The sequence below is a fragment of the Macaca mulatta genome, chromosome 14 (assembly GCF_049350105.2).
Source record: "Macaca mulatta isolate MMU2019108-1 chromosome 14, T2T-MMU8v2.0, whole genome shotgun sequence".
Classification (NCBI taxonomy): Eukaryota; Metazoa; Chordata; class Mammalia; order Primates; family Cercopithecidae; genus Macaca; species Macaca mulatta.
Genome location: NC_133419.1, coordinates 29,902,714 through 29,925,232, shown reverse-complemented (window position 1 = coordinate 29,925,232; position 22,519 = coordinate 29,902,714). Strand labels below are relative to the sequence as shown.

At 43.4% G+C, this 22,519-nt stretch overlaps 1 protein-coding gene across 6 annotated transcripts in view; it reads right to left on the bottom strand.

Annotated features, from left to right (window-relative positions):
- SLC1A2 (solute carrier family 1 member 2) overlaps positions 1 to 22,519 on the bottom strand; it is a 167,095-nt gene that overhangs the window by 108,317 nt on the left and 36,259 nt on the right. For 2 of the 6 annotated variants that reach the window (XR_013403160.1, XM_077960356.1), the window contains exon 1: positions 152 to 245. Coding sequence is in view for 1 of the 3 variants with exons in the window: in XM_015114491.3 (XP_014969977.1) it covers positions 804 to 811 (8 nt within the window). In the remaining 2 variants the exon portion in view is untranslated. 6 annotated transcript variants of the gene reach the window in all.

Below are 22,519 nucleotides of genomic sequence, written 5' to 3'. Positions count from 1 at the left end.
ACCTGTAGAAAGAACATGAGGCTCAATGTAGAGCACATATCCATTAAGGACAGCATCACACATTTTTGGGTGCTTCAATTCTTCAAGATGCAATCATGGATGATTATTTTGATTTTTTAAAAAAATACAGCTTTTCCAAGTCACCACTCACCTGCCATACTGCAGAGAAAAAGCTGTCAGCTGCTTTAAAGTTTTCCTAGCCAGTGTTTCGACCTCAAAGACATCAAAAACTGTCCTATCGACTGCTGTCATTTGACTTGGGAGGCCAAGGTAACTGTTTGTTTGGATGTTGTGTAATCATGAGAGTAAAGTCGTCATCGGTATCATGTAATTAATATATTATTTAAGCAGTCTTTTAAAGGGGAGTAACTGGATGTGGAAAGATAGAAATAACTGATTCTTCCATTAATTCATTAATTCATTAATTCATTCAACCTAAAAAGTACTTGACTCACTACCAGGCACTGGCATGCAGAGACCTGTGCATTTTATTCAGCATCCTAAGACATTTCAGAAACCAATTGTTTTTCCTGAAAATCAGATTACACTTCCCAAGTCTTCTTCCTTTCTCTGAGCCTCAGTGTTTCTAAGGAAGATCTCATTCACAGGAGGGAACTCACATTATTTCAGCCCCTGGGAAAACCAAGTGTCTTTGCCAAATACCAAAATAGACTCTCAGCAGTGTCTCATAATAACCTATTTTTCTGCCTTCTCGTTTCTCCTCCTTCTGCAGGAATGCAAACTGATTCCTCCCTTCTCATCACCCCTCACAACCCACCCTTATCCCATCCAAGATTTCTGACCTGACCATTCTCTCGGCTCCAGGAACGTGCTGGTCACGTAGTGCTGGAGTGAGCTCTGCCTTCCATCATCGTCCTGCTACACCACAGAGGAAAAGCTGTCAGGCACTTTAAAGTTTACCTACCCAGTGTTTTGATGTCAAAGACGTCACAAACTGTCCTATTGACTTTTGTCATTTCGTTCGAGAGCCCAAGGTCACTGTTTGTTTGGACGTTGTGTAATGATGGGAGTTAAAGACATCATCAGTGTCATTTTTGGCCTTTGATGTCCCTTTTCTCTCCTTAGGCAAGAACCATGGCTGTTTCCTTCCCATGTTTTGTGAATTTCTACTTGGTTATCCAGCAGTTCACGGGTAAGCCCCTGAGCCTGTTGGTAGCTCTGACACCATATGGTCCTCCCTGGGTACCTACCTTCACTTCTCTAATACCATTCTTCCAACCCCAGTGACCATTAACCATTTCATGCCTGGAAGACTTGCTCTTTGACATTTAACCCTGACCCAGTAAAGTCATTAGTCTTTAACTTCTAAATCCCAATGTGGAAGAAACTAGCTCATTTTAAGGCCCAGAGATGTCCCAGCTTCTGATCTTTTCTTGATGCTTAAATTCTAAATGTTCCATAGCTTAATTTACTCCTGGATTTTGTGGAAAGACCTCTCTTTGTTTTCTAATTAAATATAAAATGAAAGGTCAACCTGTTGTTTTGAGGTAGGTTTGGACTCTAGGCTCCATGTCACCTTCCATGGCTTCCATAAATCATAGCACCATTTCTCAAATGTGCCTCTCAGAACACTAATCACGTAAAATGTTCCTGCATTTATTTTATTTATTTAGTTATTTATTTATTTGAGCGTCTCACTCTGTTGCCCATCTGGAGTACAGTGGTATGATCTCGGCCCACTGCAACCTCCATCTCCCGGTCTCAAGTGATTCTCCTGTCTCAGCCTCCTGAGTAGCTGGGACTACACGTGCCCACCAGCATGCCCAACTAATTTTTGTACTTTTAGTAGAGACGGGATTTCACCATGTTGGCCAGGGTGGTCTCAAACTCCTGACCTCAAGTGATTCACCTGTCTCAGCCTCGCAAAATGCTGGGATTATAGGCATGAGTCACTATGCCTGGCCTGCTCCTACATTTTAAGATGAAGAGAGTCACATCAGATTGGACAGAGCTGCCCTTTTTTGGAGGCTAAGAATGTACATTAGTTTACTAAAGGCTCTGAGAAATTCTGCAGTGAAGAAACATTCAACTTTGCTTAACCAAGCCATAGCCAAAGTTACCCAAAACATGTTGACTTTTTGTTTGTTTTATTTTTCTTACATAAGAGCTATATAGATGTATGGATTTATTGATCCAAGGAACATACTCTGAAGCAATAGTCTTCTATATAAAGATCAAGCTCCCTAACGTAGCATACAAGGCCTTCTATGTCCAATCTGGCCTACCTCAACTTCTGGAGAAGTCCTTTGTTACTCGTTCCTCCTTTCTGCTTCCCCCAACCCTTGTCAGGCATCAAAATCTCCCATATCATGGCAATCCTTTAGGTTAAGAAGAGGGGACAAATGGGTGAGAACACAGAGGACCCTGGGTCTAGGCTACAGACTTGGATTTAGTCTTATGGTAGAAAGGAATAAAGGCTTTTGTCGGCTTCGTATGGTGGCTCACGCCTGTAATCTCAGCACTTTGGAAGGCTGAGGCAACAGAACTCCTTGAGCCTAGGATTTCAAGACCACACTGGACAACATGGCAAAACCAAGTCTTCAACAAAAATACAAAAATTAACTGGGCACGGTGATGCATGCTGCAGTTTCAGCTACTCCATGAAGTGGAGGATCACCTGAGCCTGGGAGGTCGAGGCTGCAGTGAGCCATGGTCACACCACTGCACTCTGGCCTGGGTGACAGACATGGTAAGACCTGTCTCAAAAAATAAATAAATAATTAAAGACTTTTGTCATCATATTGGTAGGATTCAGGCTGCTATATAGAATTATTAATCTGACTAGAGGTTAGCACAGAGAATGGAGCTTCAGTTCTCAACTGGGATAGGCAATAGTGGGGATCAGGCCAGGGGACTATCCAAACTACCATCTACCCCAGACAGCAGACGCCCAAGATGTTTTGCAGGTGACCTGATGCAGAGGTCTACTCTGCACAATCCCCACAGGTGTCTGAATCACCTAGACACACTCCTCACCATATCTGTGCCTCTTTCATAGCTGTCTCTGGCCCCTCTCTGGGCCATTTCAATCCCAGTCTGAAATTTTCACAGGAGATAACACATCTGAGAGAGGACTGTTCTTCCATCAGTTCCTAATAGCAGCCATAGATAAATATGTCAGAATAAAGAGTCGCGTGGCCTGCAGTGGACATCTTTTGGAGCTCCACCTGAGATTCCAACCCTACTTTCAACACTCATGAGCTGTGTGGCCTAGGACAGATTATCTAACACCTGTGAACCTCAAATACTTCATTCATACAACAGATGATAATAATAATAACTATTCACGGGACTGCAGTGAAAATTAATTCCATCGATACATGTGAAAATGCCTGGAATGTGGCATGCAACACATGGTAACTATTATGATTATCCTTACTGTGTTGTATTTGTTCATTCCACAAAAATTTCTTAGGCAAAACAACCACTGACTTTATGAGCCTTTAATGGCCTTTGAGCAACTTTGCTTTTGAGAGTCGCCATGGGAATCCATGGCAAATCCACAGCAAACTAGATTTTCAGGTCTCATGTCGTAGCAGCCTGACTATATCCAACTTCTAGTTGCAGGATCTACTCCCCCTTTTGGTGGCATTTATCACTTTAGGACAATGATACTAGCTAACCTTCACTGAAGACTTACTATGTGCCAGCCACACATTCTAAGTGCTTCACATTTGGCATGTTTGAATCATTCAAAAACCCGATGAGGTAGTACTACTATTATTCCTATTGGGGACAAGAAGAAGGCACAGAGAGGCTGAGCAACTTGCTGAAGTTCAAAGCTGGTCAGTGGCGGACCCTCAAAGTCGGACTCCCGAGCCTACGCATGTTACTGTTGCACACCCTGCCTCTCACTGGAGAGGCTTACTGTCTCTCTAGAGAAGGGGAGGTGTGCAGCGTGAATGTCATAAAGGATGGAAAGTGGAGGAAGCCAGGGGTGGCTGCAGGTGAGGCTCAGAAAGCAAAACCATCTTTTGGGTATTATGTAGAGAAAATAACCAGTTAATCAATTAGCCCCAGCCTGAGCAGCATTAACATCCTGCCCCAGACGACAGTTTTGAGGTTGCTCCAGACTGTGGATGTCTGAGTAGGAGGCAGACAGCAGGCTGTTGCCTGCAGTGAGGAAGGAAGAGGGGACAGCCTGGAGCTTGGGACCCAGCTAAAGTTGCTACAGATGCCTCTTCTTCTCAGTTGCCAAAGGTTTTGTAACTTACAAAATAGGGAGCTCATCAGAGGGTTTCAAATCTCATTTGGGATCCAAGACCAGCGCATGCCTTCAGATCCCTCCAGGCTGTGGAATTCTAGGATGCAAGTTCCCCCAGGGACATCTCTAACACATCTGTCTTGGTCTCAAAATGACAGAGGAACCAGCACTTAGAGCACTTTCTGTCAGCCAGCTGCTTTATACTGAGTTCTTCCAGCAAGTCTCTGCACAGAATTATTATTATCTCCATCTTGTTGATGAGGCAAAGAGAGAGAAAATAACTTGCTCCAGGACACGTGGCTGACAAGGTCTGGAACTAGGACCTGAGCCAAAGAAAGAAGGAAGAAAATGATCCTGGGTGTAGTACTTGGTACTCAATACGTGTTTTGAACAGGAAGGGCATCATACCTTTTCCTCACGATTGGTTCTCATTCAAGCATCTACAAAGGACCAGGACACAGAGGTACACAAGGCAGGCTAGGTCTATGCCTACACTGAGTGGTACTTCCTGTTCCACCAAAGACAAGAGCTTAGTAGGTGGCAGGGGCACGGGCTGAAGGAGGATGACCCTCAGACCCGGGGACCCTGCACTGTTTTCCATTGCTGCCATCTCATGCACAGAGGCTGGATTGAAAAGCAGCTCTTGGAACAGAGTCTGCTCCCTCTGACACTAAGAACACCATATGTGTCCCTGCCACAAAGGGAGAGCAGACACTCCCTGCTGCTCTGGAGGTGGCGTCCGGGAGGCTGGCAAGCAGCCTCTTGGCATTTTATTTCCATAGCTGAGGGTGGGGGTTGTGGAGAGAGTTAAGCAATGGAAAGTTTTCCTTTGTGCTGCCCTCACAGGCATTTCTGGAAAGGGTCAGTTTGGGGTGATTCATCATCTACCCATGTAGACTCACCCTGAGAAGCCGGCTCAGATACTATGCTTAAAAATACATCACTGCTCACCTACCTTCTTATTAATACTCTGTAAGGGGGCCTCAGTCAATAGTAAAAAAAGTTCATTTACCCAATAGTAGCTACATGGGCTCTAATCATTTGGTGAATGTAACTATCTACCTAAAGACTTGATTTTCTTTTCAAAGAGCTATGGTAAAACGCCAAGCAGTAAACAATCCAGCAGAGCAATTACTTAACAGTCTGCTGAAGTTTGACTACCACTCACTAACTGCATACATTAGGTAAGTGATCAGATTTCCCTGAGCCTTCGTTTCTTCACGTGGAAAATGGAGATAATCAGAATACCTACTGTAGTCATAGGTTAATACATACACACCCCCATGATGGTGCCTGGAATATCACCTGCACTCAATACAAGTTAGCTATCATTATGCACACTCAACCTATTTCTTAAGATTTATGATAACAACTGTCCTTTATTCTCTTACTGTGTGTGCCCAGGTGCAGGGCTGAGGACTCACAGACATCACACAATTCAGTCCTCAAGACAACTCTGTGAGGTGGGTATTAAGCCCATTTTACAGATGAGAAGATGGAGAAAAAGAAGTCCACACCTGGTGGATGGCAGAGCAGGGCAGGTTCATCTGAATGCACAGCCATTGCTGTGTAACTTCATTGTCGGTTTAGAGTAAGACTGTGAAACTGGCAAGAGAGAAAACATTGTGATCTCTGTTTAAGAGGTCAAGAAACTGAGGCAGAGAGATGTTAAGTGACAAAACCACATCCAGTTTGTTTGTACAACATATGGAACAAACATCAAAGTAGATGGGTCAGGAAATGATACTGAGGAGGCCAAAGAATAAGCTGGCTTTCTCCCTTGACTAAAATAATAGAGCAAAGGTGCTTCTGCCTCTAGGGCTGGGTTGCATCCATGCCATTTGGCAACTCCTCTAAGTGCCTCCAAAGCCCTTGACATTGCTCCTTACATATGATCAATGCCACGGTAAAGCCGGTATAACTACCGTCCTGCCATCAGCCTGGCTCTGAGGTCAGCATTTCCAACATCAGTCTCAGGGTAGCATTCCCAAATCTCCACAATTACCAAAGATCATAAACAGTGTGATTTGAATCCTTGTCGTAAAATCTGCTCCTAGGAACCCAAACCAACACAGAACCAAAGTAACACATGCCATTTCCAAGCAGAAACATTAACTTCTACATGTGGGATCACTCATCTGAAAAATTCCTCTTCATCCTTTAAAACCCTGCTCTGTTGTCTCTGTCTCTGCAAAGCCTTCCCTGACCTCCCCAGCCTGCAAAAAGCGTGATGTTTACCACTCCTGAACTATTTCTGTTTTCTTTACATATTTCAGATTGTTGTTACCCAGGGTGGACTGGCCATTGCAGTTTATATGTCTGTCTGTTTGTCTGTCTCTCCCATCGGGCTGAGTGCAGCTGCATCCAGGTAGCCACAATTTATTTCAGTTCCTTGGGAATTAGCAATGCATATGTGGTCTACATCAGTGGCTCACTACAAGGGTGATTTTGTCCCCCAGGAACACCTGGCAACATTTGGAGACATGTTTGGGTGCCGCAATTATGAGGTGAGGGGAGAGAGGCTATGGGCACCAAGTGGGCAGAGGCCAGGAATGCTAATAAACATGCTATAATGCATAGAACAGAATTAGCCAACCCCAAACGTCAATAGTGCTGAGGTCAAAAACCCTCGTCTGGATGGTAGCTCTCAGTTAACCATCTATTACATTTACTGTGTCAACTAGAGTTTACTACACTTTTGAATCAGGGCTCGGTGCCTGTTGCAAATTATGTTTTGGTTCTCAAGTATTTGCTGCACCTCTGTGGGAGGATTACACTTCTCTATCCCTGAAGACGTCCTTTGCCACGTGAATTCCTTTGGACAAAGAAATGTGAGCATGTCTCAGATGCTCTCAGTGCCCCACCCATGTCCCTCCTCCCTGTCCCTCTAATGCACTCCAGCCAGCTTGCAACTGCCAGCATCTATCTCTTTGTCTGAGTGCTTTCTCAGAAGCTAGAAGGCTACTCTGTGTACACACAGGCTGGAAGTGCTGGGAAATTAAAACTCCTCAGGAGTAGCCTTCAACCCATGTCTGGAAGGTTTGGTTGTGTAAATATACCAGCTCCCTTATTCCTTAAGAAGGTAATTCTAAGGCACATGATTTGCCCTGTTTTCCAGAACTTCTCCATGGGACTGAACTGGAGTTGCCCACAGTGGTAGCTAGCTTAATAACGCATGTTCTCCTGACTGCCTTTCTTATCTCATTTCTCCATTCCCCAACTGGTGTTTCCTGTATCTCCCTAATAATCCATGAGTTCGAAGCCGTGTCCTAAAATCTGCTCCTAGGAACCCAAACCACACAGAACAGAAGTAACACATGCCACTTCCAAGTAGAAGCATTAGGAACTTCCCCATGGTTCTGCTATTGCTCTTTTCCCCTCTGCTCTAAGAGAGGTGTGGCCCTGGCTGCTTCTTCAGCCTGGGTCCTAGATGAAGAAGCTGTGGTAAAGTATGCAGTTGGCCTGCAACCAATGTGTAACAGACACAAAAAACAAAGTTTTATCGTTGGAAGTCACTGAAACATGGGAGTGGTTGTTACTGAAGCAGAACCTGGTCAAAGCTGACTAATACAGGGCTTCTCACTCCTGGGAGGACCTTCCTAACTGACTCTATTATGGCAGACTTGCTACTTACCTTCCAAATGATACTCATCTAAGGCTAAAAATCATATAGTATAACCCTATCAGCTCCTTGAGTTTGAAGACAGTTATTTACTTCCTTCTCTTTGTGGAAGCATTTCTTTGTAATGCATGGTGCTTTGTGCAGTGCCAGCACATTGGTGAGCACCTACGACTGGTAGATTTGACCCTGAGCTATCTGGGTTTTACATGGGCCAGTTCATGCCTGGTGGCTGTTGTGGGAAACAGAGACTCAAGATAAGGCACTTGATCCAGAAATGGATGAAAACATTATTCACACTGCAGTTGCTCTCAGCCAGAATGACCTTGGGGAAATGCCTTCTGCATCTGGATCCTCATGTATCTAACACAGGATCTGACCCTGAGCCTAAGTTCCACCCCCAGCACTCAGCTTCTATGGTTCAATGAAGACCAAAGCAAACTCCATTTTCCCGAACCCCTGCTTTACCCATCAGCCTTCAGAACAGGCTAAATTCATACCCAAAATGTCAGAGGAAAGACTGTTTCATCTAGTTCATAAACAGCTCATTTCTTTTCTCCTATTAAGAGATCAGAAGAGAGAGTTACATGTTTCCTTCACTCTGTCCTTGACGTTTATTATGATCCACATGCTACCATCAGCTGAAAACTGCTCACAGGCTATCACAGCATTTCTCATGCTTGACTCATTCATGTTCAGCTTCTGCTATTTTTGCCCTATCTGAACACTACCTCTAGTATTATTTCTGTAATAGTGTTGAAAACTGACTGATTCTCCATACTCCAATAAGTGTATTCTAAGACAAAATTTTACATCACTCTATCAATAAAAATCCAGTGTCACCTGCCATCAATAGAAGGTGGAAGTGAAAATGAATATGACCTAAAACCATTTTTATTGAATACTAGTTAGATATTATTGTCTGCTAAGCCTCTGCTATCTGCTCTCTCTTTGTTAAAAATGGAGGTTAAAAAGTATTAGACAGTGTTGAAGGCACAACATCACTTAATCAAAGTTTAATCCTTGTCATACTCAGAAAGATTGAAAGAAAATTTAAAAAGGAATAATTTTCTCACCCCATGATAGGACATGATTTAATCCCTCATCAATGCACCCCCTAATCATCTAATGTGCCCCCTACAATCATCTTTCAATTCATCGGAACGTTCATTTCACACTTGGAGTAAAGCTGTATGATTTCCCTGAATCTTTACTCAGGTATGGTTGAGCTACTGACAACACAGAATTTACAGCTTGTCAGCTGCAGGTTTGAGTCCTGCTTTACCACTTCCTCGCTGTGTGATTTTTGGAAAAGTCACTAAACCTCTCTGAGCTTCTCTTTCCTGGTCTGCAAAATGGGAATAATCATAGTCCCTACCTCCTGAAGACTTTCAAAAAATGCTTGGCCTGAAGTCATGCTCAATCAATTATGGCTGTCATTATTATTGATTATCATCAAATCTATATGGTAGGTATTTTGATATCCATTCTACACATAAAGAAAGTAAAATCCAGTTCAGTAATCTCTCAAGCTCACGTAGCCTTGCTTTTCCCACTCTACTAAACAACTGCTGCAAGGAGCAGCAAGAGTTGTCATCTCTATTTTAAGTCAGAGGTATTTATTCTTGTCTTGTTTTATTTTTCCTAGCTATGCAGGCTTGCTTAGTTGCCTCACACTGAAACAATGAGATACAGAGAACAATGATGCATACACATAAGCTATCAGCTGGGGCAGATTCAGGCCCAGTCGTGAGGTCCCTGACACGTCTTTGGCCCCCAGAGCATGTCAGCTTGCCCTGGGATATGCCATTTTGTGTAGGAAAGCAGATGAGGACAGAGGTCTTGTCTAGCACCACTTGGAGAAGCAACATGAAGTGCAGAGCCCTGCCACTGACATTATGACAGGGGTGGGGATGGACAGTGCCATTACTGTACCTTTCTATTTTTAATGTTCCATTTCTACACCTCTTGCCTGATTTTAATTAAGCTCCACTTCAAATCACTGCCTAGAGAGAAGACATTAAAATTATAGAAAAGCACAAGTCTGGGAGAGTGCATACTATACATGCTGCTTGCTTTCCCATCCCAAGGCTTCTCCCGGGTCTTAAAACATCAAGTCCTGCTCTGGAGTGGATAGTGTGTGGGCAGCAAAAATAATGCATCCCAGAATGGACTTTTTTCCCCCACCACCTTCCCAGAGACTGGGGGCTCTAGAGATCAAAGTAATAAAGAGGCCCTTTTGTCATATAACTCAAGGTGAGGGAAGGTGAGAGATTGAACACTCTTTCAGTATAAAAATTACAAGTTATATTTCGGCATCACTCATGAGGTCTGATAGTGTTGTACCTTTCCATCCTCATGCTAGAAGCAGCTTACCAAGCTCCAGGTTCCCCACCAGACACCTTGAGGCTCTCTCCTACTCCCAAACTGAAGCAAAACAAAATGTGTAAAGAATGAATGGAGGCCGGGCACGGTGGCTCACGCCTGTAATCCCAGCACTTTGGGAGGCTGAGGCGGGCGGATCACGAGGTCAAGAGATTGAGACCATCTTGGCTAACACCATGAAACCCCATCTCTACTAAAAATACAAAAAATTAGCCAGGCGTGGTGGCAGGCACCTGTAGTCCCAGCTATTCGGGAGGCTGAGGCAGGAGAATGGCGTGAACCCGGGAGGTGGAGCTTGCAGTGAGCTGAGATTGTGCCACTGCACCCCAGCCTGGATGACAGAGTGAGACTCCATCTCAAAAAAAAAAAAAAAAAAAAAAAAGAATGAACGGAAACTCATGCTGGAGGTCGGAAATAAAAAGCCATGGGGCCTTAGGGATAAAGAAGCTAAATGGTCTAACATTTTGTTGATGCTTACCAGAGCATTGTCCCAAACATGAGATCTTCAAACCTACCAGAGAATGACACAGCCACATATACATCCCTATAAGGAACTTGGAATTTCTACTTCAAGATTCAGTACATGTATTCTGAATTTTTATTGACTCCCTCCTATGCTCTGCCTTGCCAGTGACACAAAGCTGACCTTGCCCTCTAAGAACCAATCATCATCGTCGATGAAAAGGTGTATGTATTCAGGCAGGAGCTGGGGCAGGATAGCATGGCAGTAACTCAAAAACATAACTGATGCTAACAAAAATCATAATATAAGGATCCCTAGCCAGTCGAGTAAGAAACAGTCCATATAGGAATAAAGTATCTGGTGGTCAGAAATCAAGAATTTGGGATAAGGTAAAGTAAAACTTACCAGACTCACAAAATTGGGTGGAAGAGGTGAAGAGAGAGGATGCTTCAGGCAGAACAATGTGGGCTAAGGCATGGAGGGAAAAGTATACGTGACCCTCCAATAGCCTGTAGCACAGGTGTCAGCATAATAATTGTTAATGCTTATGACGCACTTAACCATCAGCCAGGCAAGGGCTTTATACAGATCATCCAATTTAACCTGAACAACACCTTGACATGGAAATACAGTGTAACTTGCCCAATTTTTCAGTTGAGGAAACAGGCTTGGCCTTGCTGAAGGTCAAGCATGTGATCCTCTAAGAACTGGGGCTAGGTTTATGTGATTCCAGAGCTCACTCTCTTTAGGGAAAGTGATGAGGCAGGAGTGACCACAGAATATTCCTCTACCTCTTCCTAGGTACCTTTAGTGGCGGCACATTGTCAGTACCTGGTAAGCGTCCTCAAGGAAGGAGTCAAATTGTTTCTTCTGAAATAACTACCTACGTTGCTTCAGCTCTCAAGTGAACAAGGACAGTGGTGACTGGGTAACTGTGCCTCACCAAGAGAAAAGAAGACTGGGGTCTTAGCAAATACTCAGCAGCCTGACAGAGGGTACATATGCGTTGGAGGAGAGGCCCAAAGAACAGAGTGAGTGTTATAAGTTGTACTCTGGTTTCACAGGAGGTAGAGAGCAGCTCCCGCCCAGAGCTAACAGTGAAGAGGAGAGCTCAGCAGGGGGAATGAGAGCAGGTGCAGGAAGAGGTGAGAACTCTTTCCATTTTATGTGAGAGGCTGTCTCACTGGAGGCAGTGTCTGGAAGAAGAACTGGATGGGCAGGAAGTGAAATTCCCATTGCTGAGTATCCCTCCCCAGCATCACAGCAGCCAGGTAGAATTTCCATGACCTCCCAGGCCAAGAAAAGCATGAGCTGCACATGCTGAGTGTCCCAGGGAGAGAAAAGATGGCTAAGATATATGCAAGAATACATGAAATATATGAAAACTTGCCTTGCTTATTGGGATAAATCATAACATTTCTGCCAGGGTACAGAGTCCCAAAGGGTGGCATCTTCCACTGTCATTCATGGGGTGAGTTTTGAGCTGTTTTCTTGCAGAGACGATGGGTGGAGTTGACTCATCTATGTTCACTTTGGTCTACCACCTGTAGGCCAGGTGGCTACCCTCAGTGAGAATCCTTTGCCTCATTCATCCTAAAGCAACCCACCTTGTCTCACCCACCGCTGAAACTCCCAACTCCCAAGCCCCATTTCCTTGCTTCCCATTGTTTCATTTGCCTCTTGTTTATGAGCTCCCCTCATGACTTTGATACGGCACCAACTTGGCTCCAATCCATATTCCCTCCCTTCCTAGTGACACAGGCAAGTATCCACCAGGGTCCAGCTGGGCCCTCAGAACCTCCTCTCTCAGGTTTTACTGGTTATTCACATTCTTCATCCCCCTGCCACCATCTGTCAACTACAATGACTTTGGTGACCAGTGGCTACTGGGCAGTCTACAACAGTGGAGCAAAGTGAAGCTGATGGATCCCCTGAGAATTGAAACCTGCACCTGTGACTTCGTTTCCCTTAGTACCACCAGCGGTGGGAACACACCCATGACGCCTTGAGATCTTTGCAAAGGGAGACTCTGTGACCTCATTAGGTGATTCTTAAAACACATGAGAGTTTCAGTAAGAAGCACTATTCTACCTGATCTTGAAACTCAACCAGGCTACAGGTCTGAAATTGTTTCCATTGGAAAAGCAAATGCAAAACAAAGTGATAGTAGCCGAGAGTTCTGAAGCCACTAATACTCCTGGACAGTGCATGAAGAAGCCTTGGGGTCTGGCCCAGCAGCTGGCTCCCCCATCAGTCATGGTGCCTTCACCACTGTCTGCAACTATGAAAAGGGGGTGCAGTGTAAGACAGAAGGGAGTAAACAAAGAAGTCACTTGGAGAGAAAGCAGAGAAGCGATGAGGGCAAGGGAAGGAAGTTTGCCTGGTAAAGAGAACTACAAGGGCTGCCCCTTGGCCTCTCCTGTCTTTTAGGATCAGATGCATCTTTCACTCATTTTTCAGCTGGACCCAGACCCTCCTCACTTACAGAGCCTTCATCAACAACTCATGCCATCCAGTTGATGGCTTCATTCTGCTCTGCTCTCTTATGGCGTCATCATGTGTATTGGTCCCCTCTCTCCTGCTTTGGTGGCTCTGGGGACTGGGCATTTAGCCACATGACAACTCTCAAAGCCAGATTATTAACTTTTCTGCTTCTTTTAGTATCTCCCAAGTACACACTCCATATAATTTATTTGAGATATTTATCCTCAACTTCATAGATGATTATTACAAACTTATTCTCAATAACCAGGAAGGGCCTAGCATAGGACCAGCCACAAATATGAGTATGATGCTTTGGGTGGCCTCAATAAAGTCTCAGTCATAGTAAGAATTATAATCAATAACTTATTATCATAGCAATAATTATCATCAAGGCAATTACAATAGTTTATAATTATAACCAATGGCACTTATAAACAATAATAAATTATAATCAATAACTCAAAGCAAGAATCCACAACCAATAATTATAATCAATAATTCTTGTAATTATAATCAATAACTCTTAGAATTATAATCAATAACTATTTTTCATCAGGAAACATTCTAAGCCCTTCATTTGAATTCATTCATTTAATCCTTAAAATAAGTTTGTGTGGTTGGTATTTTTAGGGATCTTCATTTTACAGATGGGGAAACTGAGGCACAGAGGATTTAGGTAACTTGCTCGAACTTGTTTAGCACATGGTAGAAGCACTGAGACCCACCAGAGCAGGACCTGAGCCACGTATGGGACACTGGGGCACCCTCTCTAGCAGATTTCCAAGACCCATGACCAAGTGCTGCTGTTTCCATAACCGGGTTGGGCCCCCTCATGAGTGGGACAAACCCAGTAGAGATGCCAGTCACGATCATCCACCCCTAGACTGTGCCAAACCACAGGTCCCAGGAACCAAGCAAAGGGCTGGGGAGCAGCTGGTTGAGGGAGGGGGTGAGGCCAGGCTGTGGGTGAGAGCAGAAGGTAGAAACAAGGGTGACAGAAGCAGAAGCAAAGGTTGAGGTACGAGGTAAAACTAAATGGGAACACAGGAAAGACCCCAGAAAATGAGTAGATGTGAAACAGGGAGAGGGCTGCAGGCCGTGCTGCAACAAGGTGAGGGCCTTTGGGTGCCTCATCTGCTGGGCAGGAGTGGTAGGGCTAACGCAGCATGGGCAACGGGGATACTTGTCTGAGAACTGGGCAAGGAGCCATTGCCACGATACAGAGCACTGGGTCAATGATTAACACAGCATCCCAGAGTCATAGATACCAGGAGGCAGAGGAAACAGAAATCAGATCATGGGATTAATATAGCTCAAGTTCAAAGTATTAACTCTGAGCCAGGCACTTTGCTAAGTACTCCACACAGATTACCTTATTTAACCTTCACACGTAGTACCTAAGAATGTCAGCTCCAAAGCCAGGTTGAGTTTGAATCCTGACTCCTCCATGTCTTAGCTGTGTGATCCTGAGCAAGTTATTTAAACTCTGTGTTTCTCAGCTTCCTCATCTGTGAAGTGGCATCATGTCAGTAGTTATGTCATACAGTTGTGATGAAGATTAAATAATATAATAGAGGTGACATTTAAAGTAGTGTCCTGCAGGTTAGGGCTTCACTGCCCTGTGTCCTCTGCTCGGGGAGGCCTAGGTGATTCTGCCACAGCCCCCATTGCTCTGTGACCTGCTGGCATTGAAAGATTTATAACTAAGACTTGAGGACACCCCTGAAGCCGAGAAATGGAACTCTTAACATTCAGGGATGTGGCCATAGAATTCTCTCCAGAAGAGTGGAAATGCCTGGACCCTGCCCAGCAGAATTTAAATAGTGATGTGACGTTGGAGAACTACAGAAACCTGGTCTCCCTGGATCTGGTCACCTGTCCGGAGCAAAGAAAAGAGCCCTACAATTTGAAGATAGACGAGACAGTAGCCAAACCCCCAATTTAAAGAACGAGTGTCCAAACTTTTGGCTTCCCTGGGCCACAATGGAAGAAGAAACATTGTCTTGGGCCACATATAAAATACACTAAAACTAATGATAGCTGATGAGCTAAAAAGAAAAAGGGTTTGTGTATAGTTTTCATGATATTCATCACCACAGATAAGCAAAAAAGTCCTCTCATTCAAAGGGTTGGTTGGACACCGCTGGTTAAAAGTATCTACTCACCTTCTAGATTTTTTTAAATGCCCTTTGTCATTAATGAGCTTAGAACACTGCTAAGCAAATATTAAGCCATCTATTATCTTATTTTTTAATAACTATTACCTTATAATTCTGTCTTATACTTAGTAGGGAGCCTGCTGGGACTGTGTCATTGAGATATATCTATATATATATATAAATGTGTAAAGTGATACACATACACATACCTATATAAATCACATATGTGTATAGTCAGTTCTTAATGTCGACAGGTTCTTAGAAGCTGTAACTGTGAGTGAAGCAACATATTGCTTAAGAAAATGAATTTTACCATAGTTTAATTGATACAAACAAAAGGTATTTGAATGGCATATAGCAACATTGTTTCATTTTTTAAAAGCTGCAGTTTTCAAGAACCTATTTTGAACATTAAGTGAGGACTTACTGTTTGACTGTGTTTGTGTGACACGGATTTTTCAGATAAATAAAAATTGTATAACAAAAAATAAAAAATAAAGTAGTACCCTGCAGAGAATAAAACCTCATTACATTTAATGATATTTACTGTTACTATGATCAGCCTCTTTTAGATACCAAGACGCTGAAGCACAGACTGAAGCTGAATTACGGCTGAGAAGCAAACCCAGTCAGTCCTTCCAGAAAAGCAGAATGCGTCATCATCGTCGTTCCCTGCTTCACGTCAATTCAGAGGAATGAGGGAAAGAGGGGAGACCCAGGTGAGAGGACAAAAACCCCCAGAACAAAGTGGTCAGGAAAGCAGAGTAGAAGAAGGGGGCCTGGGGCGATTTCTGAGTGGATCTCATGACTGCAGGTGCAGGTTGCAGGATGTGGGTGGCTGGTGAGCTGAGCACAGCAGGAGGCCCTGGAGACAGAACCCCCGTGTGGTACCAGCATCCAAGCTTTGGGCCCTCCATTTGAGGTGGCTATTTCAGTTGGGCCATGAGAACCATGTCTAAAAGCCCCAGGGCCTTGATGCAAAGTCATCACTCTGGTCAGAGCCACACAAGTACTTGCAGACCTGGGCAGTGGCATCAGCAGGTCACTGAGCCTGGACTGGGATGGCAAGGGCCACAGAGGAGGGTGAGCAATGGTAACAGCTAAGACATACTGAGTGATCACCACCTGTGAAAAACTGTTCTACACACTTCATACTTCCACTTGATCTTCACTGTGACCCTAAGAAATTGATTCCATTATTATCCCTAATTGGTAGAGTAGGACATGAAGGCACAGAGAAGTCAAGTAACATTTGCAAAGTCACACAGCAGGTAAGTCACAGAGCCAGGAGCGCAATCCAGGCTGTCTGGCTCCAAAGTCCATATTCCTAACCTCCAGTATCAGTAATACCCAGCCTGGCTAGTCTCAGAAATATCTAGACAATTTATTAGGCCTAAAACCTCCTATTTGTCACTGGATCCTTGACCTGAACAGTAAAGTATGTTTAGTGCAGTCAATTAAAAGCTAGAAATGGAGAAAATATTAGACAATCCCAAACTGAGAGGTATTCTATTTAAAAAAAAAAAAAAAAACACCTGATCAGTCCTCTTTGAAAGTATCAAGATCATGAAAAGACATGGAAAGACTGAGGAGCTATCTTGGATGGGAGGAAGCTACAGAGACATGACAACTAAATGTAATGCAGGACCCTGGATTGGATCCTAGAACACAGAGAGAACATTATCAGAAAAACATGAAATCCAAGTAAATTCTAGCAATTGTTGCAAAGTTAATTCCTTAGTTTCGATCAATGCTCTATGGTTATGTAATACGAGTGAGGAGAATTTGGGAACTGTATGTATTATTTTTCCAATTCTTCTATAAGTCTAAAATCGTCTGAAATTTTTAAAAATTTTTAAAAGACAAAAAATACAAATGACAAAAGGATCAAAGCCACTGCCATTCTCAGGTTATAAACCAACATGTTTATCTTTATAATTGTAACCAAATTATCCTGTTTCCACTTGTGTATGTGAATAATTAGTCATCTTGATTTAACATTAAATCTGCTTTCAATTGTGAATAATGATTTTTTTTAAAGCCGGCAATGGTTACATTTAGACACCTGGATCTGCTTCAGAAAGAAAGAAGCAACAACAGAAACAAGATGACTTCCACGTGCTTCAAGATAGGAATCTATCATCTCTCCCTCTCTTTGACTCATATCCTCAATGTCACATTCGACAAATTTCCTCAACCCCTGCACACTGATGGCGGCTGCTAGGAAAAGCCTGGATCACTTGGAGGTTGAAGGTCACTTTGTAGCCAGGAGTGAGCTTCCAGAAATGCAGCTGGTACTAAAACCACTGAGGAATGGGCAGGTCAAGTGTCTGCATGAAGATCGGAATAACTGACACGCAGAATGATAAAGCAGAAACAGGTGTATGTCCCCCCTTCCATTGTGCAGGGCACTGATGTAACACTCTATCCTCATTAACTCATTTAACATTCACTACACCCTTAGGAGGAAGGAACCGTTAATATTATTCCCATCTCACAGATCAGGAAACTGAAGGTCAGAGGGGTTAAGCAACTTCCCAAGGTTGCACAGCAAGTCAGCAGTAAAGTTGGGATATAGAATGGAAACCATGTGTCTCAGGAGACTGTAGCCATCTTTTTCCTTTTCAACCTTCTTGTTTCGACCCATATTGGACTGGCTATCTCTGTCAAATCATCCCTGGTTTGTTCTCAACTCGGAGAGTGGGCTGCAGGTCAGCCAGATGAATGCCACAGAGCACGCACTGTGTAACAGATGCTCTACACCCGCCATTCCATCTGTTTGTTACCAAAGGGGGATGATGATCAACTCTATTTTCGTGAGATAACTGAGGCTCAGAAAGGCTAAGGAACTTGTCCAGCACCAGAGAGCTAAGTGGCTGTGTCAGAACTTAAGCCCACACATGCCTGATGGCCAAGGTCTGTGCTCTCTTCGTTCATTCTCTTTCCAGGGAAGACTCGCAAGATGAAAAAAAAATCATCGAGTAGGTACCAAGAAAGGAACCCCTCAACAACCCCTAAAAAGTAAGCTGCAAAGATAGGCCTGAATAGGCATATTCATGCTGATTATTCAGTTGATTTTGCCTGTTGTATTTGTCAAATCCAGATAATTCAGACCCTAAACGAAAAGAATCGTTTTTGTTCTGTTTTCTCCTTTTACATACTGACATGTTCTAACTTATCTAGAAAATTGCAAGCTTTCTTTTTCTTTATCCCAGTGTGGGCTTTTCTTTAAGAAACACAGATTCACAATCTATTTCACTAACTGGCCATTGTTAAATAAAAATACTTGCACATGGTAAATGGAAGCAGCATTGTGCAGGAACTTGGAGGTTCCTTTAGTAGTTTCAGCCAGAAGAATAAAGCCATACAGAGCCACACGACCTCCCAGAAATCCAAGCCTAGTTGATTGATTCTACACTTGGAAACATAATCAGCAACACCTCTGCCTCCCATCCCAAAAGCCCTTCCACAGTTACTAACTCCAAATTCTGAAAGGGAAAAGCAATATGCAAATTTAGAAATAGGCAGAACCCCCAGATCCTAAAGCCCAGGCTCAAATCGCAGTGGCATGATGCTTTGCAAAACGTTACTTTAGGGACTGATTATTCTGAAACGTTGTTTGGGTGATGATACACAAGACACCAGGGCCCTCCCTCCTGGGAAGACAGCAATATTAGCTTGTGGCTGCAGACTAGACATCGTTCACCGAAAACAGAAGAAATGCTAGATAGATAGATAGATAGATAGATAGATAGATAGATAGATAGATAGATAGATAGATAGATAGATATGTACATACATTAGATAGATACATTAGATAGATAGATAGATAGATAGATAGATAGATAGATAGATAGATAGATAGATAGATAGATAGATAGATAGATGCTAGCTGGTCTGAAGCAACTTAAAACTGTCACGAACCTGCGCTGATTTGTTAAAATCTTTATCTCTGAAAGCGCTCACCCTTATTCACATCAGCAATTTGTGTATTTAGGAATAACTAAAAATCCACTGCCCTTTTTCATGAAAACTAAGCACCACCTAGTATAAGATTAAGAACCTTTCCAATGCATTGGAGACAAGAAGGACAGGGTGAAAAAATAAGTCTGCCTGTAACTGAAGCTCTCAATTGAATTGATAAGTCTTGTGCCTCGAACTTACTGCTCACAAAAGCAACAAGAGTGTGACAAGCAAGAGTGTCTCCAGACTAATGTTTAACCTGTGGTTCTCTTCAGTTAAGCCTATGAAAAGTTGTCTATAAGGATGCAGTTAAAGTTGGCAATACCTGGCCAGCTTGGAAAGGATGCATAGCCAATGTGGCTAAATGTAGCTCACAGAATGGGAAGGAGAAGATGGAGGGGTAAGTCTGAAGTTCCATTGTCTGTGAATTAAATCCACTAAAATTTATGACACATAGCCAGGCATGGAGGCTCATGCCTATAATCCCAGCACTTTGAGAGGCCAAGGCAGATGGATCACCTGAGGTCAGGAGTTCGAAACCAGCCTGGCCAACATGGAGAAACCCTGTCTCTACTAAAAATACAAAATTAGCCGGGCATGGTGGCACATGACTGTAATCCCAGCTACTCAGGAGGCTGAGGCAGGAGAATCACTTGAAGCTGGGAGGTGGAGGTTGCAGTGAGACGAGATCATGCCATTGCACTCCAGTCTGGGCAACAAGAGCAAAACTCCATCTCAAAAAAAAAAAAAAAAAAAAAAAAACAAAATATTGCGACACAGAGGGCAGTGCCTGGCACATAGGAAGTCTATGTAAATGATAGCCTTTGTTGTTGCTGCTGCTGCTGTTATTACTAATAAAATTTTTAGACTGCCCCGATTCACAAAACTATTCCAAATCCTTTGCCACGTTTAGGCAATGCAATTTCAATAGGCAATACAGATTTTTTTTTTTAAGCCAGACATGAAATCCTGGGTAAGCAAACTCCCACCCACAAAGAGCATGGCACCCCTGCCTTGGACATACTCCTTGGGAGAGACCACCTAGCAATTTGGGAGCTTAGAAGTCTTTGCTTCAGGCTTGAGAACATGCCAAGGACTCTCCATGAGAATCAGTCTAGGGAGAGAGGAAGACAGACATTTGATCACCTTTCCCAATGAAAAGCATATGTCCGGGGCACACAGGCTTCCTCCACTCATGTATGGATGGAAACAATGTTAAGCACATTCTGTCCCAAGAACTTACCTATGCTTATCCTTAAGGCTTAACTTTTTAATTTAAATCCCAGGATCCCGCCATAAACCAGCCAACTGAAAGGTTGCTCTGAAAACAACTTCTGGGCAATCCATTACTCACATGGCAAATCCCAAAACAAATGTTGTCCAGACATCCCCAGAGTTGGTTAGAAGCTATGGCCTTTTTGAATTCTCCTTTCCATGATTATCACTAACAATATCTAATAAATTCCATTTAACCACCAACTGCAAAGACTTTACTTGCACGCTGATACTGGGTCAGGTTCATTATGTTAAGCAGACACCTGATTGTTCCAGGCAATCTATAAAAGGTCGTACCTATTATGATTCCCATATTTTCACAATCCATCTGATTTTATCATTTAATCCCTCAGCCTGCTTTTGAGAAACCCAAGAGCTCACTGGTTTGATAAGACAACCAACATTAGGCAAGTTCTCAAACTGTAAATGCACAGCATGCAATGCCTATACCCTCGGCTCCGCAGTCCTATGAAATGAAACACCTCCTTGACATAAGAACCCTGATGCCCTGGGTGGTTTGACTCCACCTAAGGATTCCACGGAAAAGGCCTTGGCTTTTGCTTTGCTTTTGAAAAATAAGCCAGGTTGTAGCCCTGGTCATTGTGAGCACTAACCTTCTCCGAATGTGGTCCTTGGGCCTCTTCATGGATGCATATGTGAGAGTTATTCTAGGTGATCTCTTGTTAAAGAGTTTTATTTTAAATCCCAGCTAATCTGTGCTGCTCCCTAGATTGGTCCGATCTCTTGATACATCTTAGTTCAGGTCTACAGCGAGCTGCAAAAAGACAGTGCAAACACTTTTGCTGTTTGTCTCCCTCTTTCCCTTTCTTCCAATCAATTCTGTCCCATCAGGAACCCCTCATCTCTTCTGCATAAAGAGGTATAGAAATCAAAACAAAATAAATAAATAAATAAAAGGGCTGCCTGAGTTGCTGGCTCTCCCTATATTGACAGCGCTAAGGCAATTTAAAGAGGCGAGCATGTGGGTGAGCACGGGCAGTGCCTCAGTGCTTCGCTGTTTGTTTTGAGTGCCTCTGGGTATTTTTAGAATCTGTAGGGAGAAGTTGAGCTGCCCTGGATGGCTTTTTGCTCCTAATGACATCCTGGGCTTAAAGAAACAGGATTTACAGCGACTGCTAAAGTTTCAGACGATAGAACACAACATCTGACAAAATTACAACGTATGTGGGGATGGAGGTAGAAGAAAAGAGAAGGAAAAGAAAACACCTTGACAAACTAAGTTGGAATGAAGTATTACAGAGCTCAGATGTAAGTTACTCAATTATGAGATTTTTTAAAGAATTTGCAGTAGCCACATATATTTTCCTCCTTTCATTCCTTTGTTTCTTTTCTCTTATTTCCATCATTTGGGCATCTCTTTGGGCAGCCACCTTTTCCATGTCATCCCATCGTGTGATCATCATCACACGGTGATCCAGACTGGCCAATCAGAGCAATCCTTTCCTACAGTGGTCAGCCTAAGAGTGGGTGTGGCTGAAGCCCAGCCAATGAGACTCTTCTCTGGGCCTCTTCCTGTAAGTATCAGAAAACAGGCACTTTCCATTGCTGAAATCATTTGCTCTGAGGATGCTGTAAGCCTTGGGCTGCCAAAACCCATCACTGCCTGAAAGAAAGACAACCCAGAAAAAAACCCAACTGAAAGATGGGGAGAGGAGCAAAGTCTAGATAGCCTTTCAGCCCTCGGTCCACTGTATCCAAAGCCTGCTGAATGCCTCGACATCCCATTTACCTTACCCATAAAGATCCCCCCTTCTTTCTCTTTGAGTTTGAGTCCTACCAAGAACAGCCAAAAAAATCTTCATGTAGAATGATCAATAGCTGTCAATTTTTAAAAACATCAGAGGGACATTAAAGTACAAGTCACAGCCTGTCCACTTATGCCTACCCTGCTGGTTCAGAGGACACCAGCCCCCTCAGCAGGCCCC